The 26,070-nt window shown below is 49.6% G+C and overlaps 1 protein-coding gene across 1 annotated transcript in view; it reads right to left on the minus strand.

Moving 5' to 3' along the window:
- The window catches only part of PMP22 (peripheral myelin protein 22), a 28,069-nt gene extending 3,701 nt beyond the window's left edge, over positions 1–24,368 (minus strand). The window contains exons 1-4 of the mRNA XM_021694652.1: positions 24,185–24,368; positions 22,409–22,520; positions 21,231–21,330; positions 5,073–5,213 (exon numbers count right to left, since the gene is read on the minus strand). Coding sequence (XP_021550327.1) covers positions 5,073–5,213; positions 21,231–21,330; positions 22,409–22,486 — 319 coding nt within the window. The 5' untranslated portion in view covers positions 22,487–22,520; positions 24,185–24,368. The remainder of the gene's footprint in view (positions 1–5,072; positions 5,214–21,230; positions 21,331–22,408; positions 22,521–24,184) is intronic.
- Positions 24,369–26,070: the final 1,702 nt, after the last annotated feature.

The raw sequence follows: 26,070 nt of genomic DNA on the forward strand, positions 1-26,070 counted from the left end.
GCCCCTTAAAATCCCCTTGAAGAGGAGGCCTCAAGCTCCCTTCACAGCAACAACAACCACAGGTGAGCGAACAGAGCCCAGAACCTTTAGAAGGGAGCAACCAAGGGGCCAAAGGTGAAGCAAGAAATGGAGGGAAGTCTCGAAACTTCCTTATCTCCATTCTGCTTGGCTCCGAACACATGTAATGAGCGCCTAGTGTGTGCAGGCACTGTTCTGGCTACTGAGGGCACCAAGATGGATAAGACATGGCCCCTAGCTTCAGGGGGGAGTGTCATTCAGGAGCGGACATGTCCATAGAAACTTCTGATATGGTCTGACATGATTGCAAGAGAAGGAGATGCTCTGACAGGATGGACGGGCATGGAGTCCAAACTGGGGGGCCCAGGGAAGCCTGACGGGGCAGACGGCGCTTGACCCGAGTCTACAGGGTGTGGACAAGGTAGCCAGGAGAAGCGGGTCCTGACAAGGATCTCCCTTGACGGGGAGGGGCAGTGTGTGGGGAGGCTGGGAGCCCTGAATGGCACGCTGAGGAAGTTGTGGTGGGAAGCACACCTTCAGCAGAGGGGAAACATGATCCGGGGCGTGTTTTAGAAAGATCTCTCTGGCAGCAGCGTGGGAAATGGATTTCGGGGTGGCGACAAGGCAGGGGACGGGAAGGCGCCCGAGCTGACTTTTGCATGAGGGTAGTGGTGTTCATGAGGGCAGGAGGAGAACAGAAGTGGACACAACGTCCACACAGGGGTGGACTGGGTCTGGGGTGAGGGAGAGAGGGGACACCATCCCCCCCGCCCTGGCATGGCCCCCTGGTGGGCTAACATAGCTCACTGGGAAAACAGGGATGTCCGGAGAGCCGGGAGGAGCGAGCAGTCAACAGAATTGAAAGGCGTGGAGGAACTCCGCCAGTGACATCAGGGAGTTATATCAGTGACCTCCGCAGAAGCCGCTCATTCGAGAACCTGGAGCGGAAGCCAGAGGGAAGTTGGCCAGAAAGTCAACGGTGGGTACAAGGTGCCTCATGGCGTTGGTTGGAGGAGTGAGCGACTCTGACTCATTCCCCACCTGGTCCTGAGCGTCATGACGTGGGGCAGAAAGAGGCTGGAAGTTCCCTTCCTCTGAAAGCATTGGGCTCTCTGTCTGACCTACGCAGAACCTTCTCTGTGCTGCTGGTCCGGTTTCCGATTTCAGCATCCAAGTGACCCTCACTGCCTCGAAAGCCACTCACCGCACTCCTGGATTCCGACCTGGGCTCGGCCAGTGCAACATCTGGAATGGTTCGCTGCAAGGGGGGGGGGGGCCTAAATGTGACATCTGGCTGCCAACGGCCTTTGAGCCACTCGGAAGAGGGAGGGCACTGTGCTTGTTTATTCATCCCCCAAAGTCTTTCGTTCTAAAGCCCTACGTCTGTATCAGTCTGTTTCACAGAAGAAACAGAACAAACAAAAACACTCAGGAGTCTCCTTTTACCGTCTTCTCTGTTCTCGGTAATCACAATAAATAGTAACTACACATGTGACCCGCGTTTGATTCTGCCAAGGGAATACAATTACCCAGTCATCCAACAAGTGGGTTATTCAGGGACTTCTACGTGGCATGCCCGGAGCTCAGTGCTGGGTGTTAAGTAGTGAAATATAAATCCAAACACGGGGCTCTGTCTTTCAGGTCGGTATCTCTATGAATTTCTCGATGCTTTCTCATCAAGTGCAACCCAGCCCAGCAGACGTAGGATCACGGTAACCACTGTCTGAGAACAGAGCGGTACTGGTTCTGAAAATAAAAAAGACTCCAAAATCCAGGGAGAGGATCAGAATGGCTCTTCTCTAAGAAGGGCATTTAGAAGAATCTGTGGCTCACGAGTGGGATAAGTCTGTGGCAGAGAAATTCCTAGAAGACCTTACGGTGGGATTAGGGATAGTGTGATGGTTGCACCAACAGTTCCCAACCCTGGATGAACATCAGAGTCACCAGGGAGCAGCCCCACCCAAGAGCTTTCCAGGGATGAAGACTGAGCACTGGCATTTCTTTTAAAGCACCCTCTTTTTAAAAAGGTGATTAAAAAAAGATTTAATTATTTATTTGAGGGGGAGGGGCAGAAGGAGCAGGAGAGAGAATCCCAAGCAGAATCCCTGCTGAGCACAGAGCCTGACACGGGGCTCGATCCCACGCCCCTGAGATCAGGACCTGAGCCGAAACCAAGAGTCAGACGCTCAACCGACTGAGCCACTCAGTCGCCCCTAAAGAGGTGATTCTGATGTATAGCTAAGATTGAAAAGCAATGAACTGGATGGAGCCTCTTGACACATGTCCAGGAAGCAGCCAACCTAAGAAGTATGTAATCAAGGGAAGACAGTTCTTCAACGTGAGACTTGTGGCTTATTATGAAAAGCAGAAGGGGATGAGGCAGCAAAGCAGGCAGACTGATAAGCACCCGCAGAGGTGTAATCTAGATCAAGCAGAGACGGCTCCTAAAGCTACAGTCAGCCCCGAGAGCCCCCCACACCTTGTACCTGCCTTTCCCACACGCTCATGTGTGTGGTCTATGAAGACCGCAGCTGGGCCCTCCAAAGGGGAGCGAGGCAAAGACAGTGCAGCCCAAAACAGCCACCTGGGAGACTCTGAAGATTTTCCAGGGGCTTCCACTTAAAATGCTTCAGTGTGGGGCACCTGGGTGGCTCAGTCGGTTAAGCGTCTGCCTTCGCCTCAGGTCATGATCCCGGGGTCCTGGGATCGAGCCCCGCATCGGGCTCCCTGCTCGGCAGGGAGCCTGCTTCTCCTTCTCCTCCCTGCTTGTGCTCTCTGTCTCTCTCTGTCTCTCTCTCAAATAAATAAATAAAATCTTTTAAAAAGATAATAAAAATTAAAAAAATAAAATGCTTTGGTTCTTTGAAGAAGCAAGGGAATCTCTAAGGGAAGCCCCTTCCTCTTTTAGTCCTCAACTTGAGTGGCAAAACCCTACAGAGCAAGTTCAAATGCAACATTCTGGAGAGCCTGTGGTTACCAGAGGACTCACTTTCAGCTCACGTGAACTGGAGTTCAAGTTAGGAACAGAACATTCTTTGGGCTTATATAGATCACGACCACTCCTGTGGCTCGACATGGCTAATTCAAGACAACTTCTTATTGAAATAGGGGCCGCCAGGCTGACAAACTGATAAACTGAAAACTGGATCCCATGAGAGATAAGAAGCTACATGCAAAGAGGAAGAATGAAGAACAAATCATGTGCTTTTAGATTTAGCAGGGTTTTTTTATAGCAGAATTCTAACAGGCTTGCATTGAGTTCAGAGGAGACTCAAAACAGGACGGGTTAGCAAATACATGTTGGAAAAGCAGAGTTTCTGCCTTGGATTTTGGATTCTGTGGCAATTTTGGTGGATTCTGCATCTCTAACGATCAGGAGGTTCTTAACTAAATATTGAGTCCATGCAGAATGCATTCTGTTGTTCTTGCGTGAGCTGGGCAACCTTGGGTACTCATGACACTCTCCTGGTCTCAGTTTATTTATCAGTAAAGTAACACGCTGGGGCAGGTCAAATATAAACATTTGATGAAAGTTCTGGTTCCTAAGTCTGGATTGTTTTATCTCAAGGACACATCCATTGATGGCACAGGTATGATCATCATTTGACTTGATATCAAACTGTAAATGGTGAGCCGAAAAAGAAATCCCAGAATACATTCTAGTTTTACGTATGACTTCCAGAAGCGGAGTGACTAATGATAACTCTGCTTCTAACATACCTAGGGATGATACCTTACTCCATAATTCGTGATTTAGCAAAACTGGCAACACTCCAGTATACTAAACCTGGCTTGGTATAAAAAAACTATGCAAGTAGCAAAGCACTATTTGGTTTTGAAATCCTCAAATGGTACATAATGAAATGAAATGCTGTGTTTGAGGATTTAATGAGAAGTAGGTGTCCAGTCTAATTCCTTCTTCCGGGAAAGGGTAACTCTCTGGCTTCTAGAAAAGGTCATCAACATTCAACCTCAGGCTGTACCTTATAATACAGCCACGTGTAAGCCATGATATCCCCACATCCATCCATCCATCCATCCATCAAGGACATGTGGGCTGTTCTCAACCCTCCAATGATGCTCCTGAGCACAGGGTGGTGAATCAGCACCATGGACATTCCGACAACCAACCAAGAGATAGCATAGTCCTTTGCCTCCTCAGCCAGATACTAAAACATCTCACAGTACATATGGCATATATGGAGTTTGTGACTTATTAACATGGACTCTAGGAGCCACCACCCCATCTGCCTCTTACTTCTCTCTAGTGTTTGCTGACTCAGTCAACTGGTAGTCAACAGACAGAAGAAGGATAAGTGTCAGTGAAGGAAGACATTGCTCAGAATCTAGAGACAAAGTTGGAAGATGTCACCCTCTATAATAGAAGCTTCTCGGACTCCGCATATTGTACATATGGATAACCCCGCTGGAGGAGTTGAAGGAGACCTCTCATGTGTTGTCATGGCCCCATGTTTGGAAATGATGGCATATTACACAGGGGTGCCAAAATGAAGACATCTGAGGATGATAATGGTAAATCAAAGCCCACCGGAACCCTGGAGGGGGAGTAAAGGAGAGTAAGAATTCACCATGGCTTCATCCTGTTTAGAGGGAGGAGACACAAGGTCAGCAGCACATCAGGGACCCTTTCCATGCCAAAGCAGGGATAGCTCCTCGGGGCATAACATAATGTATGGCGATACGCCCTCAAGACTGGCCTTGGTCCTACTGATACTCTTGGCATTCACCTCTGATTATGTGTCCAGATTGTAGCTTCGTTCCTGGTGACAGGTCTGGCTGGGTTAGGGACCTTCCTTCCAGAGCCCCTAAGTCTTATTTCCTATGGATCTCGTTCCATGGCGTAGTGGAGAGTTCCCAAATTCTAAGGTGTAGGTACACACACACACTCACACACACACACTTTCCAAAACCATCCAAGGTACAGACTCACAAACATCAGTCCTTCCAGGACTATGTCCCTCTACTGACTGATCATTCCCCAGCCTTGGGACAGGCACAGTCTCCACAGGAACTGGATATCATCTCCAACTTACCGGCAAGGATTTGGAAGACTCCAGTGATGTAAAACCGGCCCCCTTTGGTGAGGGTGAAGAGCTGGCAGAAGAACAGGAACAGGGACAGAACACTGAAGATGATGGACAGGATCATGGTGGCCTGGACAGACTGCAGCCATTCTGGAGGGGAGAGACACCAGGTTAGGAAAAGCCCGCCAGGGCTGGGGGAGGGGCTGTGCCATGAGGAACATGGCGCCCGGCGCACCGTGACCCCTAAAACCCACAGTCCTCCAGGTGGCAGAAGCCCTCTTTTATAAGCAGAACTCACTTGTACAATTCACTTAAATTAGTCCTTTCCTTAAAAGGACTTAATTGTGGTCCTTTTAAGAAAGGGCTGTACGAACACCGCGCCTAAGAGTTAAACTCAAGTTAAAATATATTGAACTCCTTCCCAGGCTTTTTGCCAAATGTGTTACTCCCACATAAGTACACGTGTTAAAGAGGGTCTGAGCCCCGCCCACTGCCTTCTCTCTTCTTGCCCTCAAAGGGCTTTCAAGGGCTTGCTTATTGGAACCCCTGTATTCCAAGAATAATTTAAAACCACTGTTCAAAATATCAGCATCCCCCAAGGAGAGATAGGGATCGTGAGGATGGCTGGGAAGAACAAACAGTATTGATGCCAAAACCAATTTTGTAGTAACTTGGAAGAAAATGCTGATGGAGAAGAGCGAGCTATGAAAATCCATTTGCTCGGCCAAGCTGTATCTTGGTCAGTCTCAACCCCAGTCATGAGCCTCAGCACAGAGCGCTCTGTGCTCAGGCAAATCGCCAGGTGGGATGCTGGGATTCTACTTCAGCAGCTTCGCTGAACCCCCAGCTTGGATCAAATCCCCAAGCTGCCAACTGAAATGCGGGCAGAAAAGGGAATTCTGTAGTTCACTGTCTACTGCAAAAGAATGTCGTCTCAGGAGGGAAGGGAGAAGAGGACACAGCGTGGGCTCAGCACTACAGAGGGAACCTAAGGTGTTCCCCCTAGGAGAGCTGCATTTGGCTTTGCCCACCTGTCACCCGCGTCCTTTCCTCCAAGTGCCAAAGAATCATTGGGGTGGGTGCTGCTCTAAACAAGGCAAAGCAACTGGAGAAGCCACAGGGCTTTATCCTCTCAGCCCAGTAACTGGGTAGTGTGCAAAAGCTTCGAGAAACGCATCGATGCTTAACACAGTCCTCCAAGCTATGAAATCTGCATGACTCATAATCAATCACTGAATACGATGAACGTCATTTGAGTCACAAGGAGATCACGGCAGAATTTTAAGGGCGCTGCCAGGGTTAACTGAAGAAATGTCGGAGATCCGCTAATCCAGCTCTTTTGTACTGAAAGAGACTTCCGGAGATGTTCTGATGAGCCCAACAGGCACGGCCAACTCTGGGAGGCCCTTGATTCCAGCCTAGTATTCTTTCCACTGTGACAGAACATTTGCTCCTTTTATGTTTTCAATGTCTTTGTCAATTAAGGTAAGAAAATGATGTCCCGGGTATCGAGCCATCCTGACTTCATTTTTTATATACCTCCTAATTAAATCTGTTTGTCTTTCTCCAGCCCTAGTAATTCCTCTAGGGGAGCAGTCTGCAATAAAGTTAATGTTTCCGTAATGTTATTTTTTCAAAAGTAAACCAATTATCCGGCGCTTTGGTAGGTGAGGCTGGGAACATAAAGATACATGAGACCCAGATCCAGAACGAAAACAGTGATTGAGTTTTTTGGCTGGGAAACGTTCTTCCGGGTACACCCTCCCGGGCAGAGTGGCTGAGGCAGATGACAATCTGGATTTCCTCCTCCAAATCTGAAACCTTTACCTTACTCTTTACCTCCCCTACCACTAACAACAGACCTCACATTTAGAGAAAACTCAAAATCTTTGATGCTAAATCTACAGGAATAAGAAAAATCCCTTAAGACTTAGAAAACGCAACTAAAGCCTTCTTAAAACTTCCTTTACCAATAATTTGAACTTGAGTCCCAACCCCATTACAATGGAGTTATTTTGCCATAAGGTGTCAAATCAGATGAGAATTAGGGGGTCAAGGAAGTTTTTATTCAATGGGCATTTATTTGCTGAACACTTACTGTTTTGAGGCCGGCTCTCTGGTAAGCTCTGGGAATACAACGTTGAAGAAGGTTTTCAACCATAAGTACAATAAATAAAATACATACATGAAGATAGTAAATCCAACTACATCGTCGATCACAATATATGTAAATGGGTTCAAGTCACTCGTGAGAAGATGAAGAATTTCACCTTGAATTACATAATTCCCACTGATAGTCTGATACAAGAGATACACCTAAAACAAACAACAGTCGAAAATTGAAAGATTTTAAGAAGAGGTGGCAGACAAATATTAACAAAAAAGAAAGTAAGTATAGTAATAACAGCATCAGACAACACAGAATTTAAATTGAAAAAGATGAAAGGAGCCAAAGAGGGATACTTCATAGTGAGGAAAGACCCAGTTGACCATGAAGAAATGGTAGTCGTAAACCTTTATGCCTATAAAATAACATGGCCCAGAAAAAGTATAAAGTAAAAGATAATTGGGAGAAGAAACTGACAAAGTCACAATCATAGTGAAAGGTCTTAGCATACCTCTCTCAGAATAAACAAATCAAGTAACTAAAAAAAAATACAGTAGCAGAGAGATTATTGATAACAGGATTAACCACTTCAATTTAGTAGATAACACAGAAAATTTGTGTCCATATAACAAAGACCATGAATTATTTTCAAACGTACAAGGAACAGTCTTACACACTATGTATTAGGCGACAAGTAAATCTCAATAAATTTCAAAGGAAGCAAAATGATACAGGCATAAATCGAGGCGAACAGAAAGTAGGAATGAAAAACAAACTGGCCAAGGGACGCCTGGGTGGCTCAGATGGTTAAGCATCTGCCTTCGGCTCAGGTCATGACCCCAGGGTCCTGGGATCGAGCCCCACATCGGGCTCTGTGCTCAGCAGGGAGCCTGCTTCTCCCTCTCCCTCTGCCTGCCTGTCTGCCTACTTGTGATCTCTCTCTCTGTCAAATAAATAAATAAAATCTTAAAAAAAAAAAAAAAAAGAAAAAGAAAAACAAACTGGCCAAAATAAGATTGGAAATTTAAAAATAGTATTTGGACAAAGAAATCAAGATGAGAACTAAAACTTTCTTCAGCAGAGGTTGTGATTCAGAAAGTAGTCAACGTCAAATCTATGGGCGGTGGTCCAAGTCGTACTCTCAGTGGAAAATGTATGCCCTTAGAGCATTTACTAAGAAATACAAGTAAGTATTGGCAAAGAATGAACTAAACTTTCCACTTAAGAAGTTAGAAAAGGAATAATTAAATGAATCCAAAATGAATTGACTCATTACTGATGAGAGCAATTGTTAATAAAATTTAAAAAGGATGAAAATACAATTAATTAAAGAATCATGTTCTTTGGTGGGGGGGGCTCAATAAGGCAGACAAATTTTATTAAAGCACATAAAAGTGCTAAAGACATAGAAACATACTATGTTTCCAGATAGAAATACTCAAAGTCTTAAAGATGCCGCTTTCCTCCAAAGTAATGTACAAATTCGATGATACCCTAAATAATATCCCAACCAGAACTTGACAAACGCTTTAAAAACTTATCTGAGGGCCACTGGGTGGCTCAGTCGCTTAAGCGTTTGCCTTCGGCTCAGGTCACGACCCCGGGGTCCTGGGATCAAGTCCCGCATCGGGGCTCCCTGCTCAGCGGGGAGTCTGCTTCTCCCTCTGCCTCTGCTCCTCCCCCTGCTCGTGCTCTCTTCTCTCTCTCAAATAAATAAATAAAATCTTTAAAGAAGTAAAATAAAAAAATAAAAACTTATCTGAAAGACAATAAGCAATAATAGCCAAAAAAATTTTTGAACCAAACACAAGAAGAAAAGACAAAAATACACAAACAAAAACAATGAGTCAGAACATCACCTACCAGATATCCAAATATAGATATGCAAAGCATGTATTTATATTATAAAGTTCTAGCAGTTCAAACAGTGTGGTATTAGCCATGAACGAAAAATAAAACAATGGCACAGAGCTAAGACTTTGGGAGTATATCTGTGAATTCAGTATACAACAAAACATATAAATCAGTAGAGAAAAAATACAACAGATACCAAGTGCGGATGGCTATCCATTTGTCGAAAAAGTAAAAGATCTCTAGCTCACATCATCCACAAAGTTCAATTCCAGATGCATCAAAAAGCTCAGTGTAGAATTATAAAGTCATACAGACACATGATTCACAAACGAGAAATAGGAATAGCCAATAAACATCTTTAATGGTGCTCAACCTCATTAGTATCCAGGAAAATGCAAGTGAAATCCAGAAGGAATGTGATGTCAATGTTTATCTATCAAATTTGCAAAAATCAAAAAGGTTGATAATGTCAACAGAGTACATGTACAGAAGGATGATTAATATAATCATCCTTCTGTGACTGGCAATTTGGCAGAATATCTTTAAATTGTTAAATGCCAATAACTTGACTCCACAATTTAATCACTACATCGTGGATAAATACTTAAGCATATCCTCAAAGAGAAATGAATAAGGATTGCTCAGTATACCATCACTCCCATGAGTGGAAATAAATTAGGGTAAATCCCTACAACTGAATATTTTTGCAACAGTTAAAAAGTCACGAGTTAGAAAATGAACAACCTCTGAAAGATCTCCAAGACAACGAAAAGACTAAGGTGTCCACACAACATGATGTCATTATGTAAATACACACCAAAAAAACCTTTATAAATACGTGCAAATGTGCAAATACACGCATGAATATGCGTGTGCGTGTTCACTGGAAAAAGAGCCAAAGACGTGCCAACTGATATCCACGGTTGCCCCTCAGGAGCTGTAGCTAGATGGAGGAGAATTTGGTCTTTGGTCAATATTTGCATCATCAGATTTATTTTTAATACGGAGAATACTTTCCTATAACATCTGAATAATTAAAACTAACTTAAAAGATCACAAGGCAAAGCAGACAGGGCAGCCCACAAGAAGGATTCCAAAGCTCAAAGAACAGTTGGAATCTGGACGGGACTGGTGTTCCACTCGCCGATAGTCAAGGGACTTCTCCTGCCCTCAAACGCTATCAGATCAGAAGCTACATATGGGAAGGGCAGGGAGATGAAGAACGGAGCCTGGAGGGAGCAGACTCCATCCCAGCTCCGACAGGCTGGCTGAATTATTCAGAAGGAAGCCCACGAGGTCCTGAGGAGATTCTGAAGTGCAGAGGACATTGCTCCAGAGCCAGAATCCCTCACCTGGATTGGACTCGACCAGGAGCTTGGGGCATGGCAGGTGTTTGATCCCATATGAGGACTCGAGCCAAGCGTAAGTGCTGGGCAGCCAGGCACTCTACTCACCACAGCCCAGGGGATGGTTCTGCCACCTACTTCTGCTCACCACCGGCTTCACTTGCCACTTAGGCATGTGTTCGGCCTTGAATTTCTCTTCTCTGACAGTGACATACCAACTATCTCGTAGGGCTATCGCAATGATCAAACAAGCTGATAGGAAAGCTCTGTCGGAGGATGATACGAATCACCCCATTTAAAAAGCTGATGTTGAGGACCGGGGCAAATAAGCGTTTACGGACTATTGCAGGGTACGGTTTCTCCGGGGTAGATTTGGCTGGGTCACTCGGGTAATGATACGTGGGGACCACAGCGTTCGCGCAAGCCACATGATTAGGGCACCAACCAGAGCTCCGAAAGCATTTGCAAGTATTTACAAATTATCTGGAAAGAGGCAGATTGTGACCATGTTCGGCTTTGCAGGTCAAGGTAGGGTCTCCGTGGCCTTTCCTTGGTCTTGGCATCTTAGCACAAAATCGGTCTTAGTCAATATATAAATGAATGGGTGGGGCCCACTCATCCAATAACGCCTGACTTACAAAATCAGTAGAGAGACATCTGATGTAAGGGACGGAGCTCTCAATGACAAACCTGTTTTATATGGAGCAAACCTAACACGACACCAACATTCCAAGGGGCAAATCTGAGCTCCTATCCAAGCCCCAGGGCAGGGAGACACTTTCTCTCCAATTGCAAGTTTGTGATCATTCGCTGAGCCAGTAATGAGCACCCACGGTCATCCTCCAGGCCCCACTCAGTGGCTGGCCCCAGGTGGATGCCTGGGTAGATATTTGTGGAATTCCCCGTGGCAACGTTTTAATCTCCAATCTTGGTGCAGAGCATAGGAATTAAACGCCCTAAAACTCTCTGCAGGCTCGGTTCTAATGAGAGTGCCAGGTCCAGGGGCTGCTGACAGCTTTTCTGACATGGGCTGCGGCTGCAGGCAGACCCAGCTCCCCCAGCAGATAAGGGCAAGCTTGAGTTACTCAATGATCAAAGCTCGCCTCAAGGTCAGATTCCTGCTGCCGTGGCAGCTAAGCAGTGAAGGAAGGACATCTGCCCCCGCAGTTGTATTCTTAGCCCAGGCCTGCAGTCCAGTGAGCTACGGGCTCAGAGAGGATGAAGCTACTTCGAAATGTGCCAGATCATCCGAGGCCTTCCGCATCCTTCATTACCAGCGCAGAGCCACCTGCCCCTCCCATCCCCGGCCCCGCGGGGACTCTGAGTGACTCCTAAAAGCTTTCTGACTCAATCAAGAGAACGGGTTTTCTTAGAAAGGAGAGGAAGGACAGGTGCGGGAAAGTCGGCACACATCAGGAAGGCCAGGAGAGAATAAAGCCTCGAAGAAAGAGACCATTGGAGGGGACGACCGAAAAAAAAAATCATAATTTAAAAAAATTAAAATTAAAAAAGCACGGGACCGACAGGGCCTGGCTCCCCACCCTCAAACCGCCCCACCCACCTGCCATCACACACTGCCATTTTCCTTACTTCTGAGTAGGAATGTCATTCTAGGAATAGCTGACTTACCAAGAGGCCTCCATCCTCAACAATGTGGCCTTTAAAAGGCACTTACGCTTCGCCCACCAGCTAAAGCACGTGCAGGGCCCAGCGTGGGTCCCCCGCCCTGGGGGCTTCAGTTTCATCCCCATCCAGACAGAGCTGACAGCTCTGAAGGGAGGTTCAGGTCTCAGGCTGGATGCAAACCAGAGGGGGAAAGCTGCGTGTGCGCGCTCAGCCCACAGACCGTGGCCCGGAGCTCACAGAGCCGAGGAAGGCCACATGGGAGGAAGATCTTCTACATATTCGTAGAGGGCATATTAACCAGAGCCAAAACCCACAGAAGGAAACTTCACGTCAAGGTGTTTCAGCTAAACCTGACAGAATCAATTAACCGCACTCCTAATTAAAAGGCTCAGTGGTAGACACAGGAAGGAGTCTTTCAGAGTCTAACTTATATGTGTGGTTTGAAACCTACAGTCTTACTCTGCTAACTAGTCCTGGGGCTTGAAAAGGAAATATAATGTATACTATAGGACGGAAGGTACCTGAAAATAGGGAGCTGCTGGAGGTTTCCTTTATTTTCCGGTTAGAAAACTCTAGTAACTAGAGGATCGGGTTAGGCTAGGCTGTGTTTCTCAAAGAATTGTTGTGGGACCGCTCAACTGATTTAAAAAAACGAAAACAGAGGGACTGGGTTGCATGGTCAAGTCCATTATCGTCCCTCCTTAGATGTTAATTACAATGTGCAATGAAATACTAAAGACTAAGGGAATTCTTGCCATATAAGAAGAAGCCTTCTTAACTTTCGAATTTTTGTATTTTTCAAACTGACTCATCAGAAAACTTTTTTGTTTTGTTTTAAGAACAGACCTCTCGGAACCACTGGGTTTGGCAGGAAAAATGGCAGTCGAGGACAGAAAGGCATTGTTTAAGAGCTGTATTATCCGAGAGAGTACAGGGGAGGAGGGGGATGCCCGCGTTATTCTCAGGATCTTTGGGTTTGAAAGGCATTCTCCATATAATAATCACCATATAATCTCCATCTCCATACAATAATCAGAAGCCCCCTCTCCTTTTAATCCTGGAAGTGTTTCCGAAAAGGCCAAGCGTCACGGCGATTAAGAGCTAGAATGGAGTCCCTACCCCACCAGGCACAGTAACCCACCTTCCCTTCCCCTAGCACAATGCCCTACTCTCCCCTGCACAGCTACTGAAATTCTACCTAATTCCCAAGGCCCAGCTCAGAGGCCACCCCAACTCAGGACACTCCCCCACCATGTCACAATTATATCCTGAATATGAAGAGGCCCCAGGACATGATGTGGTAGGTGCCAAATCCAGGCCTTACCTCCATGCTCGTTCTGCTAGACAACCAGAGCACCTGCCCCAGGTTCTCAGTTTGTTAGAGGCAGGCCCAGGGCAAAAAAAAAAAAAAAGCAAGGACTCCTGAGGTCTACTCTACTGGGTTTTCCACCACAATACACGGGGGATCCTGAGAGGTTCAATAATGTGTTTGAAATCTAATGAATTAAATGACCCTACCGCCTCTCTTTAGGTTTAGAATTCACAGAAGCTAGGGAGGGAGGAGGGAAAATGGTGTGGCGAGGTAATGGGGTCCCCCCCCCTTCTCTGCTCATCGACCTGGCAAAGCCAAACCACCGCCCCAGCTTCTGGCGGGGCAAGAAGAGGCTCATGCCCGCTCTCTCTAGAGGGAGAACATGATGTGGCTGGGACTTCCGAAGCCACTGAAGGAAGGAAGCATCACCCAGACAAGGGGAGAGTCTCGAAGACAAAACTGGGGTCTCGGAATATTTGAAGTCAGCCTAGGGACCCTTCAGAAGTTTAAACCAGGCAACCTGGTCAAACCCCAGTCTAGCACATCAGGCAGGAAGGAAGCTGTCAGAAATGAGCGGACCGGGCGCCTGGGTGGCTCAGTTGGTTAAGCGACTGCCTTCGGCTCAGGTCAGGATCCTGGAGTCCCAGGATCGAGTCCCGCATCGGGCTCCCTGCTCGGCGGGGAGTCTGCTTCTCCCTCTGCCCCTCCCCCCTCTCATGTGCTCTCTCTCATTCTCTCTCTGTCAAATAAATAAATAAAATCTTTAAAAAAAAAAAAAAAAAAGAAATGAGCGGACCTAAGAGGGGACAGACTTGGGTATAACAGAGACACCGCTTCGTGACAATACCTCAAGGCACCTCTCCCATATCACTGGCCACTCTTTCCCTGTCCCTTCTGCTAACTTCTTCCCGCAACCCATTTACTCACTGGGGTATCCCAACACTCAGCTCTGGACCCTGTGCCTTTCTTTCTTGCCCTCCCTCCCATCCCTTCCTCCAGCCAGCACACTCAGCCACACTGGACTCTTTCCATTACCTCCTGGAATATTCTTCCTGTGATTCTTCCCGTGACCAGTCCCCCTGGTGTCCATCCACAAGACGGGGAAGGAAGACGCCTTCTGTAACCAGCTCCCCCAACCTTGGCGACTTTCTATGTCATCACTCTGTCTCCTTCAGAATCCTTTCCACTCTCCACACTTGAGTATTTATTGTATATTCTGGGTGTCCCCCCAAGTCACCATGAGCCCCACTAGAGCAACAACTTGGTCTTTCTTGTTCAGCTCTGTGTGGTCGGCGTGTGGATGCGCTCAATATATTTGAGGAATATAAATGAAGGGACCATGCTGTTAGCTCTTCGAAAATGAAAGAGGCTCTCTTGAAAGGTAGTGAGTTCCCCATCACTGGTAGGATGAACATGGGATGGGCTTAGTGGAGAGGGGTCTGAAGCAAGGTGTGGCGGGAGAGAGGGATGGACTTGATGACCTCCCAGGTCCCTGCCAACATTGGGAGTCTATGTGTGTGTCCATGAGGACACACTCAGGAGGCTTTGTGCCAGACATCCTTCTCTCGGGCACTGAAAACCAACACCCACAACCTCAGGCCCCATGACAGCCCATCCCTGCTCCTGAAATACAAGAAATGCTTTCTTGACTCTGCTGGAATCCTGGGAATGCAATTTAAATTTCTGAAGAAGCAAAGACTGAGTTTCAAGGGCCCTGTGGTTCAGACCCAGGTTTGAACAAGCATGTAGAATTAACTCCTGGATGTTGGCACCTAACGAGAAACTTTGCAGGTTGCAACATTAACATTCTGACACCACATCCCATCCCTTGTACCTCCCTCACCTGGCAGGGCCTCAGCAACCCACAAGGGCCTGTAAAATCAAGAGCCGTTACTTGGGCAGAGATTGTGGGTTGGCCCAGAGAGCCACAAAGATTTTAAATTGCAAAACATGAACCCATAAATGCAGAGGGCCTCCTGTGTTCTCTAAAATCTGACCAAGAGCTGAGCCACAGACGAGGAAATGGTCTGATGCCCTTGCTGAAATGACAAGGCCACCAAACGGATAAAAAAAAGAGAGAGAGAGAGAGAAATCTGGAGTCAAGGAAGACACAGATGACAAGTGACCACCGAGGCTCAAGCTAGGGGCTTCTGAGACGGGCAACATTTATATTTTTCTGATTTTCAATCCAAAGCATCAGTCTAATGCTGGCCACCACCTGATTGCCTTGAGTTCGTTGTTGCCATCGTTGCTTAGAATGGAAAGGAAAAGCATTGACTGCTCACTTTCTTGGCTTGAGATCCCAGCTCCAGCCCAGCTCCAGAACTCTGACCCATTGGGCTACCCACCAGGTACACACAGATAAAACAAAGAAGGGGAGAATGCCAGTGTGTATTTGGACCTAAAATGTGCACAATATGGAGAGTTCAAAACAAAAAGCATTAGTTTGGTCAATTCGAGGCACGTTTTGCCGAACTTTCTGGGTCAGTAGACTTTAAACTCACTCATGGCAATGGCACAAGGGCTCCAAGGAGACAGGCGCCTTCAGATTTGGGGAGAAGGCTTGGTGCATCACCCCTGCTCCCCAGATCCCAGCCGGAGCTGCTTAGATCTCATTAGTTTGAAAACCAGGGCTCTAGAAACTGGCCTCCTCTGTCTCTGGATGGATGTCTGCTGATATGGACGCCGCCCCACGGGCCCTGCCTGCCATACCCTGAGGCTCCGTTTTCTTACTCAAAGCAGAAAGAACCGATTTGTTACCAGATACTAATTTCCTACCACGAAATAACATTTATGGCTATTTTGAAAATTAAATGGGAAATAGGTAAATCCCTATGGGATTTTGTGTGTAAATAAAAGATCTCAATGAGGAAGATGGGCAACGTGGCAGAGGGAAAGAAAAGCAATGGTAAGTGGTAAGAAGTGGTAAGAATCCCACGTCTCGGGACAATGACCCGAAACGCACATCAGTGCATTTCTACTGTGCAAGATTTCTGATGTGTTCTGTCTTATAAATGATCCGGACTGCTGCTGCAACTTGGAATAAAATGGACAGAGATGCATATAAAACACAGCAAGGCTAAATGAGACTGTAAAAAGTAGAAAAGCACCCATATGGACCAAACTGCTTACTAAGGTCTAGAAGGATCTACAGGCCGGCGTGCTCTTCTACCCCTCACCCTCTGTCTTCCCACTGTCTGGCCTGCCCTTGGCCCCTCAACGCTGCCAGGCCCCTTCCTTGCCCAGAGAGCCTGTAATGGATGGCCCCTCTGCCTGGAACCTTCCCCAGATGTTCATACAGCTGACTCCTGGTCATCCTCAAGGGGTCATTCCTGCAAAAGGCTCCCTTCTCTACCCCAATCCCTCATGACACATTAGCCTGTTTCGTTCTCTTTGTAGTTCCGATGGCTGCCCCAAATTATCCATGTTTCTTGGCTGTTTATTTCACCTGTTAAAATGCAAACTCTTGCTCACTCTTGCATTCTCAGCGTCTACAATAGTACCTGGTAGAGGGTAAGCATCCAGCAATCCAGCAAGCTGCTGGGCACCAAAGAACAGAGGAAGGGAGAAAGGGAGAGAGGGGGGACCTTGAGATGGGAAGTTCATGATCAAGGAAGTAAGAGGAGGCTAACATTCCAAGATGAGGGAGGGAGAAGCGAGGGGAGATGAGGTTTCATGGGAACAGATCATTCAGGTAGATCCTTTGGGATTTGGTAAAGATCTCCATCTGAAGATTAAGACCAAGGAGAGGCCTCTGAAAGCCTTCAAATCCAGAGTCATAGGCCTGGCTTTGTATTTTTAAAAATATCACCCCGGATTCGATGTGAAACATGAGTTACAAAGAAACAAGCAAGGTGAGGGGTTAGAGCTCTGATAAGTCCTGCAGGCATGGTGACCCACAAGGGGATGGTCAATGGCCGGGGCAGGCCATTCAAATCCTAGAAACTATCAAAGAGGTAGGTTCGGTGGAAGAGGATGCAGACTGACTAGTTCGGGCGTGCCTCTGAGACATCCCTGTGGAAATATCTAGTAGATGGCTGGATATGCAGGTCTGCAGTTCAGAAGAGAAGTCAAGGCGGGAAGAAAACAAAGATCCCAAAGACATCATGAAACAAGACTTAAATAAGACTTAATGATGGGAGACAGAGAGAAACAGAGGGAAGTCTAAGGGTTATACACTTTCCGATATGGGGCTCTGTCAGAATGGTGGGGCGGCTGATGGAGCCCAGGACAGAGGAGAGATGAAATATTTGAATAATCCTAAAATAATGGGGCTCTGCTCGGAAACTGCATAGGACCCAGCAGAGCTATGGTGAAACAGTATGAACGGGTACAGAGTGGGGGGATGGTCAAAGTCCTGGAGAGAAGTGTTTCAAGCCAGGCTTACGGAGAAGTGCTTGCTATGAAATTTCTAGGAATTGAGAAGCCATGCTTCCCACGAGGCCAAATGACTACATTCTCGGCCTCCCTTGTTAACTAGGTGTGGCTGCCGTGACTAAGTTCCTGTAAAAGCTAGAAAAAGAAGTGTGTGGTCTATGTGGAGACATTTCATGAAAAGGGAAGGGCACACATTCTTCTCCTCCTCTTTTCTCCACCCTGCTGCCTGAAGCGTGGATGAGATGGCTGGAGCTCCAGCAGCCCCTTAGTCTGTGAGGATGAGGACCAAATCTGAGATGGCGAAGAAAGGAGCTAGAAAGTGCCTGGGTCTCTGACGCTTTCATACAAGTGCCATAAACGATCTTATTTAAGCCCCTGCCCCTTGAAGATGTTCTGTTACATGCAGTCAATCTTAATCCTAACCGGAATACTAGCCGACGGGTCCGACACGTCCCCCTGCATTGCTGTCCCCTTGCTGGTGGTCACGTCATTGCCTGGACAGGGAATATCCTCCTCCTTGCCTGTATTTATTTAAATCCTGCCCATCCTCTGGAGGATGGATCAAATCCCACCTCCCACACAAGACTTCTCTTCCACTTCCTCCCCTGAACTCTGGTCCTGCCTGCCTGCCCCCACTCCTTGGGCATCTGGCCTCTACTGCCTTCACAGTGACTCATCCTTCCACACTTATCCCCTGGCTCCTCAAAGAGGCTCAGGACCCTCAAGGGCAAGGTCCCCAGTTTCCAAGGCCCTGTATTCCCTGGGTCCAAGCGGCATTCAAAGCTAGGTGATGATGCATAGGACCCATGAAAGCTCTTTCATCTCGACCTGCAGCCAGGTTCAGGATGGAGCCAGAAGGTGTGTAAATATGTTCAGAAAATACAAAGGCAGGCAGGGTTGAGGGCAGCTCGTAAGAAATCTGAAACCACTTCTAATAGCAAGGGGTAGTTAGGGGGAAAGATCTGAGACATCGCCTTCCAACTACATAACACAGCGGTTTGACCACCATGAGGTTAACGTGGTGAGCGAGGGGCACCGTCCATGCAGAAGACGAAGTGCACAGTAACCACCCCCCCCCACTCCCGGCTCCGAGAGGGGCCACGCTCTGGCCCCATACTTACAAACACGAGCCCCCTCAGGAAAAATTAGCAAGCCAGATCAACCAACGTCGGTTCACATAACACACTTGCAACGTGCTCTTTGCAAATGGATATCAATAGCGAGTTGCTTTTGATCACGTCCATAAAAAGTATGTTTGGAACATCCTGAGGGCCATCGAGGACCAAAGTCGGTGGCTCACAACTTAATATATATTGTTTCATTCATAAAGGGCATCTAAGTTTTGTAATTATATATTTTTGCGCCCACTGTTTGCCACGGAGATTTTTCAGCTGGATCAGCAAGGCAAAGGAGGCCCAGAGGATTCTGCCCCCCATCGGAGCTGACCCACCAGGGAGACGTCAGCAGAGTTAACAGCTACTGGGGAAGCTTCCATGGAAACTTCTAACTTAGAAGAAGCTCAAATCCAAACAAACCCAGCTTACTTAAGGGCGTGCCCAGATTCCCTCAAAACATCTGAGAAAGCAGATGTGGAAGAGAACCCATGCTCCCCCCGCAAAGCAACCACGTGGATTTGGAGCCCACAAGAAAGACCCCAAAGTCATTGTCAATGAACCCAAAGAATGAGCTTGGCACATAAAGAGCCAGTTAAGAGACGAGAGGTTTCCTGATGAAAGTAACACTGGTCCCTCTTTGAGATGAACAGGCCCCGAGGTAAGAGCGCCCTTCTTCCCAAACACGGTGGGAGCACAGTCTAGAGGGCTGCTCCTCTGCCCCCGGCCATGCCAACCCCACATGGCCAATGCCACTTGGGAGGGGCACCTGTGGACATGCCCCTCCTCGGCGAAAGCCACCCTTTTGGGCCGGGTCACCACTTTTGACCACCAGGTGTCAGTAGCGAGCGGGGCACCTCCCTTCCCGAGGCTTCAGGGAACTTGAGCCAGACCCTGAAAGGGGTAGACACCGGATCCTGCGGCTTTGGGGACAAGCAGGGCTATGGCCACATTCTCAGGCATGCATATGAGTATTTCATTCCATTTGCCTGGTTGCCAACGCACCATGCAAACTCACTGTGCACCCTCTGGGATGTTTTTAATTCGGTATCTTTCATGCACTCCCGAGAAAAAAAATGACAGAGAGAGTCCTTTCTTTTCTTCTCCCCAAGGAAAATGAGAACATAAAGCAGGGTTTTCTATTCCTTGCCTATCCTCCCCACAGAAACTACCAAATAACTAAGCCTAGCACTTTCTCCTTATACTGAGGCCCGAGATGTTTGCTTTGTAATGTTTCGGTGACAGCTTGGGTATTATTGGGTGCCAAGCCCACAGGAGGCAAAGCCCAGCAAGGAAACTGCATTGTGCAAAGCTAGAACGAAGGGTCCCTTCACTGCCCGCTTTATTGAGCTGGGTCTAAATTGGTCTCTCTCATCGGTTGGAGCATCTTCAACAGATACTGGATCATGAGCACCTTCAGCAACAATGAAAGCCGTACTCTATTGGCCTTTTAAAACTCAGGATGTCAAGAAAGCTCTCTCTGCCCATCCTACAATGACTGCCCCCTCCAGGCTGAGGACATATCCTTTGAAACATGAGACTGTACCAAGCCAAGCCCACTTTGTCCTCAACACCAAGCACTGCGGCCCCTCCCAGGGGCCACGATGCCACTGAACAGCACCCAGCCACCCAAAAGAATGCACCCTCTTTACCTTGGCCTCTCCACATCCAAAGACACAAGACTCTCTGCTGAGTACTGCTCCCTCTGAGTATTGAGGTGTCTAGTGGGTACTTCACTGTCAATTATCCCCTTCACTTGAATCCAAGTAAGCCTGGTTTCAAATATCTCACAAGCAATGACGCGGAGGACAGAGGAGAAACACAGTCCTCCGGATGGAGGGCCCTCCCAGGCTCGGTTTAGCATTCTGCAAATAGCTTCGAGGCCCCATCTTGCCACAAGGAAACACTCAAAGGTTCCAATGCTAAATGGCAGCAGGGAGGCCCACGACCTAGAAAAGCAGTCTTGTAAATGGGGGGCCAACAGGTGGACCAAAGACTACCCTTGGGACCGTCACCGAAACAGGCAGAAGCAGGACATTTCTGGATAGCGACAGCCAGCAGAGCAAAGATGCTGGTTGGATCCAAAGTCCCAATGGGGTTAGCCTAAAGTCTTGCCATGGAGCAGCCTCCGTTGCCTATCTGTGTCTGCATTTCTTTGCTCACAAGGAGCATTACATCAAGTGATAAGGGGGAGCTCTAGGGCATCTTTCCGGGAAGAGATAATGTACAATGACACCCAGGGTCTTGGCTTAGCCAGGGAAACTTCTGCTCCTCTCCTTTAGTCTTGGATTCCTGGTCCCCCGTTGCATTCCGCCCCACCCCAGCAACAACGCTAGAGCTGTGTCTTCCAAGAACAAGTGTTTCCAGGTCTGGACTGAGAAACACGGCACCCACAGACCAAGACAAGCGTGTGGAGCAAAAACCCAGTCTCACCGTTCGCGGATGATGAGTAACAGTGGTGGACGTTGCCCGGGGAAGACGTGCTGCAGTTCTGCCAGAGGTCGGTTGCGTGTCCATTGCCCACGATCCATTGCTAGAAAGAACCAGACATCTTAAATCAGACAAGCTGAGGGGGTGCGAAGGGAAGGCAGAGAGGTGGGGGTCTGGCTCAGGGAGGCCCAGTGTTTGCAAGTGAAAGCAGCACACAGGCGTATAAGCCAGTATATGCAGAAGTATGTACTATGGTAGAAGGAGCCTCGGACTGAGCCCAGGACACCTGCATTCAAGCCTGCTCCCCTCCCTGATCTCCTGAGTGTCGCTCCCCCAAAGTACCACCCCTCTGAGCCTCTCTCCTTACCCATAATTCCTATTAATCCGACAAGATTAATTAAGATGCTGTAAAGACACTTACAAATGATAGAACAACCCACAAGCCCCCAACATCAGTATTTCTCATTCCGACCTAATTATCTCTCAGCCTTTGAAACAGAGGGGAATAGCGTGCCTGGAATTTGCCTTACACTAAGAAGTTAAAGCCACAGTCATAGTTTCAGATCGAATGTGCTTGACGTTGGATGGTTCTGTGACCCAAGTTATACCCTGATAACCTGTTCCTAGAGTGGAGGCTTAATAGTGGAAGGCCCTGGGTCCACATCACAAAGCAGACCCAGGACTGTGAACTCTTTTCTGGAAGAGCCCATGTTAACCTTCCAATATCCAGCCCTCCAGGGGTGTTGTATGAACTAAGCCGCCCATCTGACCCTATGACATGTGGAGAAAAACAAAACTCCATAAATAATCCGCTTCCTTCCTCAACGAATCTACAGCGAGAAAAAAAAAAAAATGCTAAGCAATCTCATCAAATGAAGGTCGGGGAGCCCTGGCTCCGCACCGAAATTTGGCTTAAATGGAGGCCTGCGCAACTAACCTAGTCCAGCGATTGCTTCCTTCCTACCCCTGAATCTGCTCCGGTTTTCTCAAAACAACTGAAAGGGGGCAGATTGCCAGAAACTGCAAAACGCCCGCGGGGACGTCTGAGACTTCACGTTGTCTGCAAATAACACGGCGGCGCTGAACTAGGGGGAGTACAGCCGGAATCGCCTGGGGGAGGCCGGAGCACTGTGGGGGGGAGGGGGGAGCTCGGGGTGCCCCGCCCGCCCCCCGCCACTCACGCTGACAATCGTGGAGACGAAGAGCAGCACCAGCACTGCGACGTGGAGGACGATGATGCCCAGCAACAGGAGGAGCATTCTGGCGGCAAGTTGCGCTCAGCGGAGTTCCTGCCTGCCAGGAAAGAGAGCCGAAGCTGGACCTGAGGCCGAACCAACTGGCGCGAGCGAGCGAGGGAGGAGGAGCGCGCGGAGGGAGGGTCCCGGCGCCGGCGGAATGCAGGGGGCTGGCACCGCGCCCGCCCGCCCGCCTGGCCCGGCCCCGGGCGCCCGCACGCCTCCCCGCGGCCGGCCGAGAGAGGGCAGCAGCCGACCGCAGCATCCCCGCCCGGCAGTCGCCGGGCCCGCCTGCGGCTTTGGGAACAAAGCAAGGGGTACGCACGTCTAAGTCACCCCAGGAGGACAGGGTTTTCCCGAAGGACGAGCGGAGGCCGCGGCACACCTCCACCCACCCGGGGTTGCCTCCGAGCCCAGCCCCACGTGGGGAAGGGGGCAGAAGGAGGAGAATGTGCCCCTTTCCCCTTCACGGAGGGGGCGGTGGGGGGTCCGGGGGTAGGCGCCCAGATTTCTGCCGGAGGCCTGGGGACACCAGCGGCACGCTGTGAGGGAGAGCGCGCGGCTGCGCGCTGGTTTCCCAGACCCGGTGCTCTCCGCATTCCGTTAGTCTCCGAGTTTCCACCGGCTTCTGCCAGCGCTGGGGAGCCGTCCTGGCCCCAGCTCAGCCTGGCATCGGCACGGGCGGCTCCGGAGAGGAGGCGCAGAGCCGGGGGAGCATGGGCAGGAAAGAGTGGCCGGGAGAGTGGCCCGACCCTGCGCTTCCCGCCCACCGCGCGCTTCCCCAGGCGGCCCCGGCGGGCCGGGCCCTGCGCCCCCGGGCTGGCCCCTCGCCCGATCGCCGGGGTCCCGGCCGCGCCGCCGGCACGCACAGCCGAGACGCAACCCCGTCCAGCCGCGGCGCTCCGGGACGCGCGCCCAGGAGCGTCCATGGAGGGGGCCAGACGTCGGGTGGGAAGGAGAGGCGGAGGATGAAGGGCTGAGTCCCAGGAGAACTGCAGCCCGCGAGAGCCCGCAGGACATCTTCCCTCCGCAGTTGTGCGGTCCCAGCCCCTCATTTTACAGACCCTGGGGAACTGAAGACCCGGGTGAACCGTTAGAGGATACGTATGGCTGTGAAAACCCTGCTGCACTTGGGCGGACCGTTTCAGTACAGGGCCCTGGACCAGGGAGACGACGTTTCAGTAACTCAGAAAAGTACCCAGTAACCAGGCCCCTCCGTTGCTCTCCATAAGCAACACATTCAAAAGAACCCTGGAATGCACGGGAAGAAATAAGCCCGGTTTTCCGATGTCTCCCAGAAGGTTTAAATTAAATCCAGTGGCTCCGAGAGCCGGGGAGGGACACAGAAGGATAATCGGATATAGGGTACGTGGCTAGAAATTGGGGGACCACAGGGGTCCAGTAGCCCTCCCCCCAGGTGTCCACCTCAGGAACCAATTTGCCAGTGAGTCCCCAAGTAGGCGCTTCTCCAGCGAGACGAAAACTGCTCAGCCCCTGCCCCACATCCCGACACCACCACCCGCGCCCCTTACGACGCCGTATCTCCTACAAAGCCCGTAAGAACTATACAAGACAGACTGCGGTCTGTCTGTCTGAGCTCGGAAAGACAGCTCGGAGACCTGACCAGCCCAAAGCCCGCGCCTGCTCCGCGCTTTCTGGCACCATCGACGGAAGATGCCCACGTTTCTCCTCCATCTCCACTTTCCCTAGCAAAGCACTTACAGCCCAAAGGGATGGTTGTCCCCGATCCTCAAAGTGGCCTCCGGCACAAACAACTCCGTGCGTTCGCTCGGCCTATAGCGTCCCCGAAGAGAGCTGCGCTGCCGGGCTGCGCGCGCGAAGCGAGGGGCCAGAGGGAGGCTCCCGGCGTTCCCCTTTAACGGGAACTACGCCCTGTCTGCGTCGCTGCAATAGGGTGTGTCCCTGGGTCAGCGTGTGCAGGGGGGCGGGCCTCGGGGAGGGGAGAGGGCAGGAGGGAGGGAGGGCAGGAGACGGTTACTCGGCCTCCACTGCGCCTCCGGAGAAAGTCGATCCCTGAAAAACCGCTGCGACTTCTACTCGAAACTAGGCGGCAGCTGAGCTTTCTCACCTCCGCTTCCTCTGGCTCCCCGAGTTCCTGGAGCCCAAGTGCTGGCCAATAAACTGGTCCCTCCGCCCCCCTAGGCCACGTGGGAAAAGCCCTCCCGAGGTCGCCCCCGCCGGTGCCCAGCGCTGGGCTTTGGGGCGCACGCACGCGGACTGCGCCCACGCGGGGGCCAAGGCTGGAGTCCTCTCCTCCGGGAAGGGGGGAAGCTGACACTTCAGCGCTGGAAGGCGTCCCTCTCCTCTAGGGTCCGGGCGCGCCTGGCCTGCCGTGGCATTTCAGCCGGGCACACCTGCCCAGCGCCTGCCCGCCGTGTCGGTGTCTGCACCTAGGCCGTGTGCCGGGTTCCCAGGACTCGAGGGGACCCACTGGCGGGCCCTGCGTGGGTGAGAATTAGCGGGAGAAGGGAGAGTCCCGCCGACTACAGAACAGCGTGCCCGGGTAGGGGGGCGGTCTGGCTCCTCCTAGCCTGGGCAAAACCAGACCACAACCGGGTAAGCTCCAGGCGAAGTTCGCCTGGCCTGGCTCCCAGCCTCCGCCGGCGTCCTGGGCCGTAGGGTGGGGAGTCGGCCATTGGACGTGGGGGAAGAACAGCTAGGGAAATCCGCTGATTCATAGTCGCCTGAACGTGGTCCGCCCAGCGTCACCCGGAGAGAGGCTAGCCCTGCTGGGCGTGGCACAGGTGGGCCCAAGGAGGCCTCTCGGATGGGAGAGCCCTGAGGCGCCAACAAGGAGCCTTAATGTGGATTCTGAATGTCTTTGCTTACTAATGCAGCACTTTTTGCACACCCGGGCACACAGACGTCTCCTGCTGGTGTCCTGTGTCATAAAAGCTTATCCCTCTAAATGAGTCAAACAATTCCATAGGATTTTACTCTTTGAACGTAGCAGCTTAGGAGAGCCGATTGCATATTCTTATCTTTAAGTAAAAGTACATTATCTGAAATATTCCTTGAGCAATGGTCTTTTAAAAATTCTTATGAGATTAAAAAGGTGACATGTAAAAATTTCACTCAATGCCCATTATGTGGCTGGCACTTTAGCAGGACTTTACGCATGATCTGGGAGACGGGGAATAGGGCAATGCTTAGGCACTCCAGCTCTGGGCTCAGACAAACCTGATTACTCAGGGTTGTGAACTTGGGGGAAAGGCTGAAGTTCAGTGAGCTTCCATTTTCTTATCCGCAAGCAGGACTGGTAATGCCTATTTTATGGGGGTGAGTAAAGGGGATGAAGTGTGTGAAGCAGTTAGCATAATGCCTAGAACATAGGGACCAGGACTCAGTAAATTGTCATTGGTTATTATTATATCATCTTTAGCCCTCAAGGCAAGGCAGACACCCCCCTCCCCCCGCCCCAGCTAAAATGGCTTAGAAATCCCACAGGTCTGAAGTTCATATGCAAGTAGAAAAACCAACCAGAGGAATAGCGCTGTGTTCTCTCCTCCTGGATCATTTTATAGGTCAGCAGTGCCCCAGGAATCATGGCCTCACTTTATGCCATTTGAGACTTTTATTTTGTTTAT

This window comes from Neomonachus schauinslandi, chromosome 15 (genome assembly GCF_002201575.2).
Source record: "Neomonachus schauinslandi chromosome 15, ASM220157v2, whole genome shotgun sequence".
Lineage (NCBI taxonomy): Eukaryota > Metazoa > Chordata > Mammalia > Carnivora > Phocidae > Neomonachus > Neomonachus schauinslandi.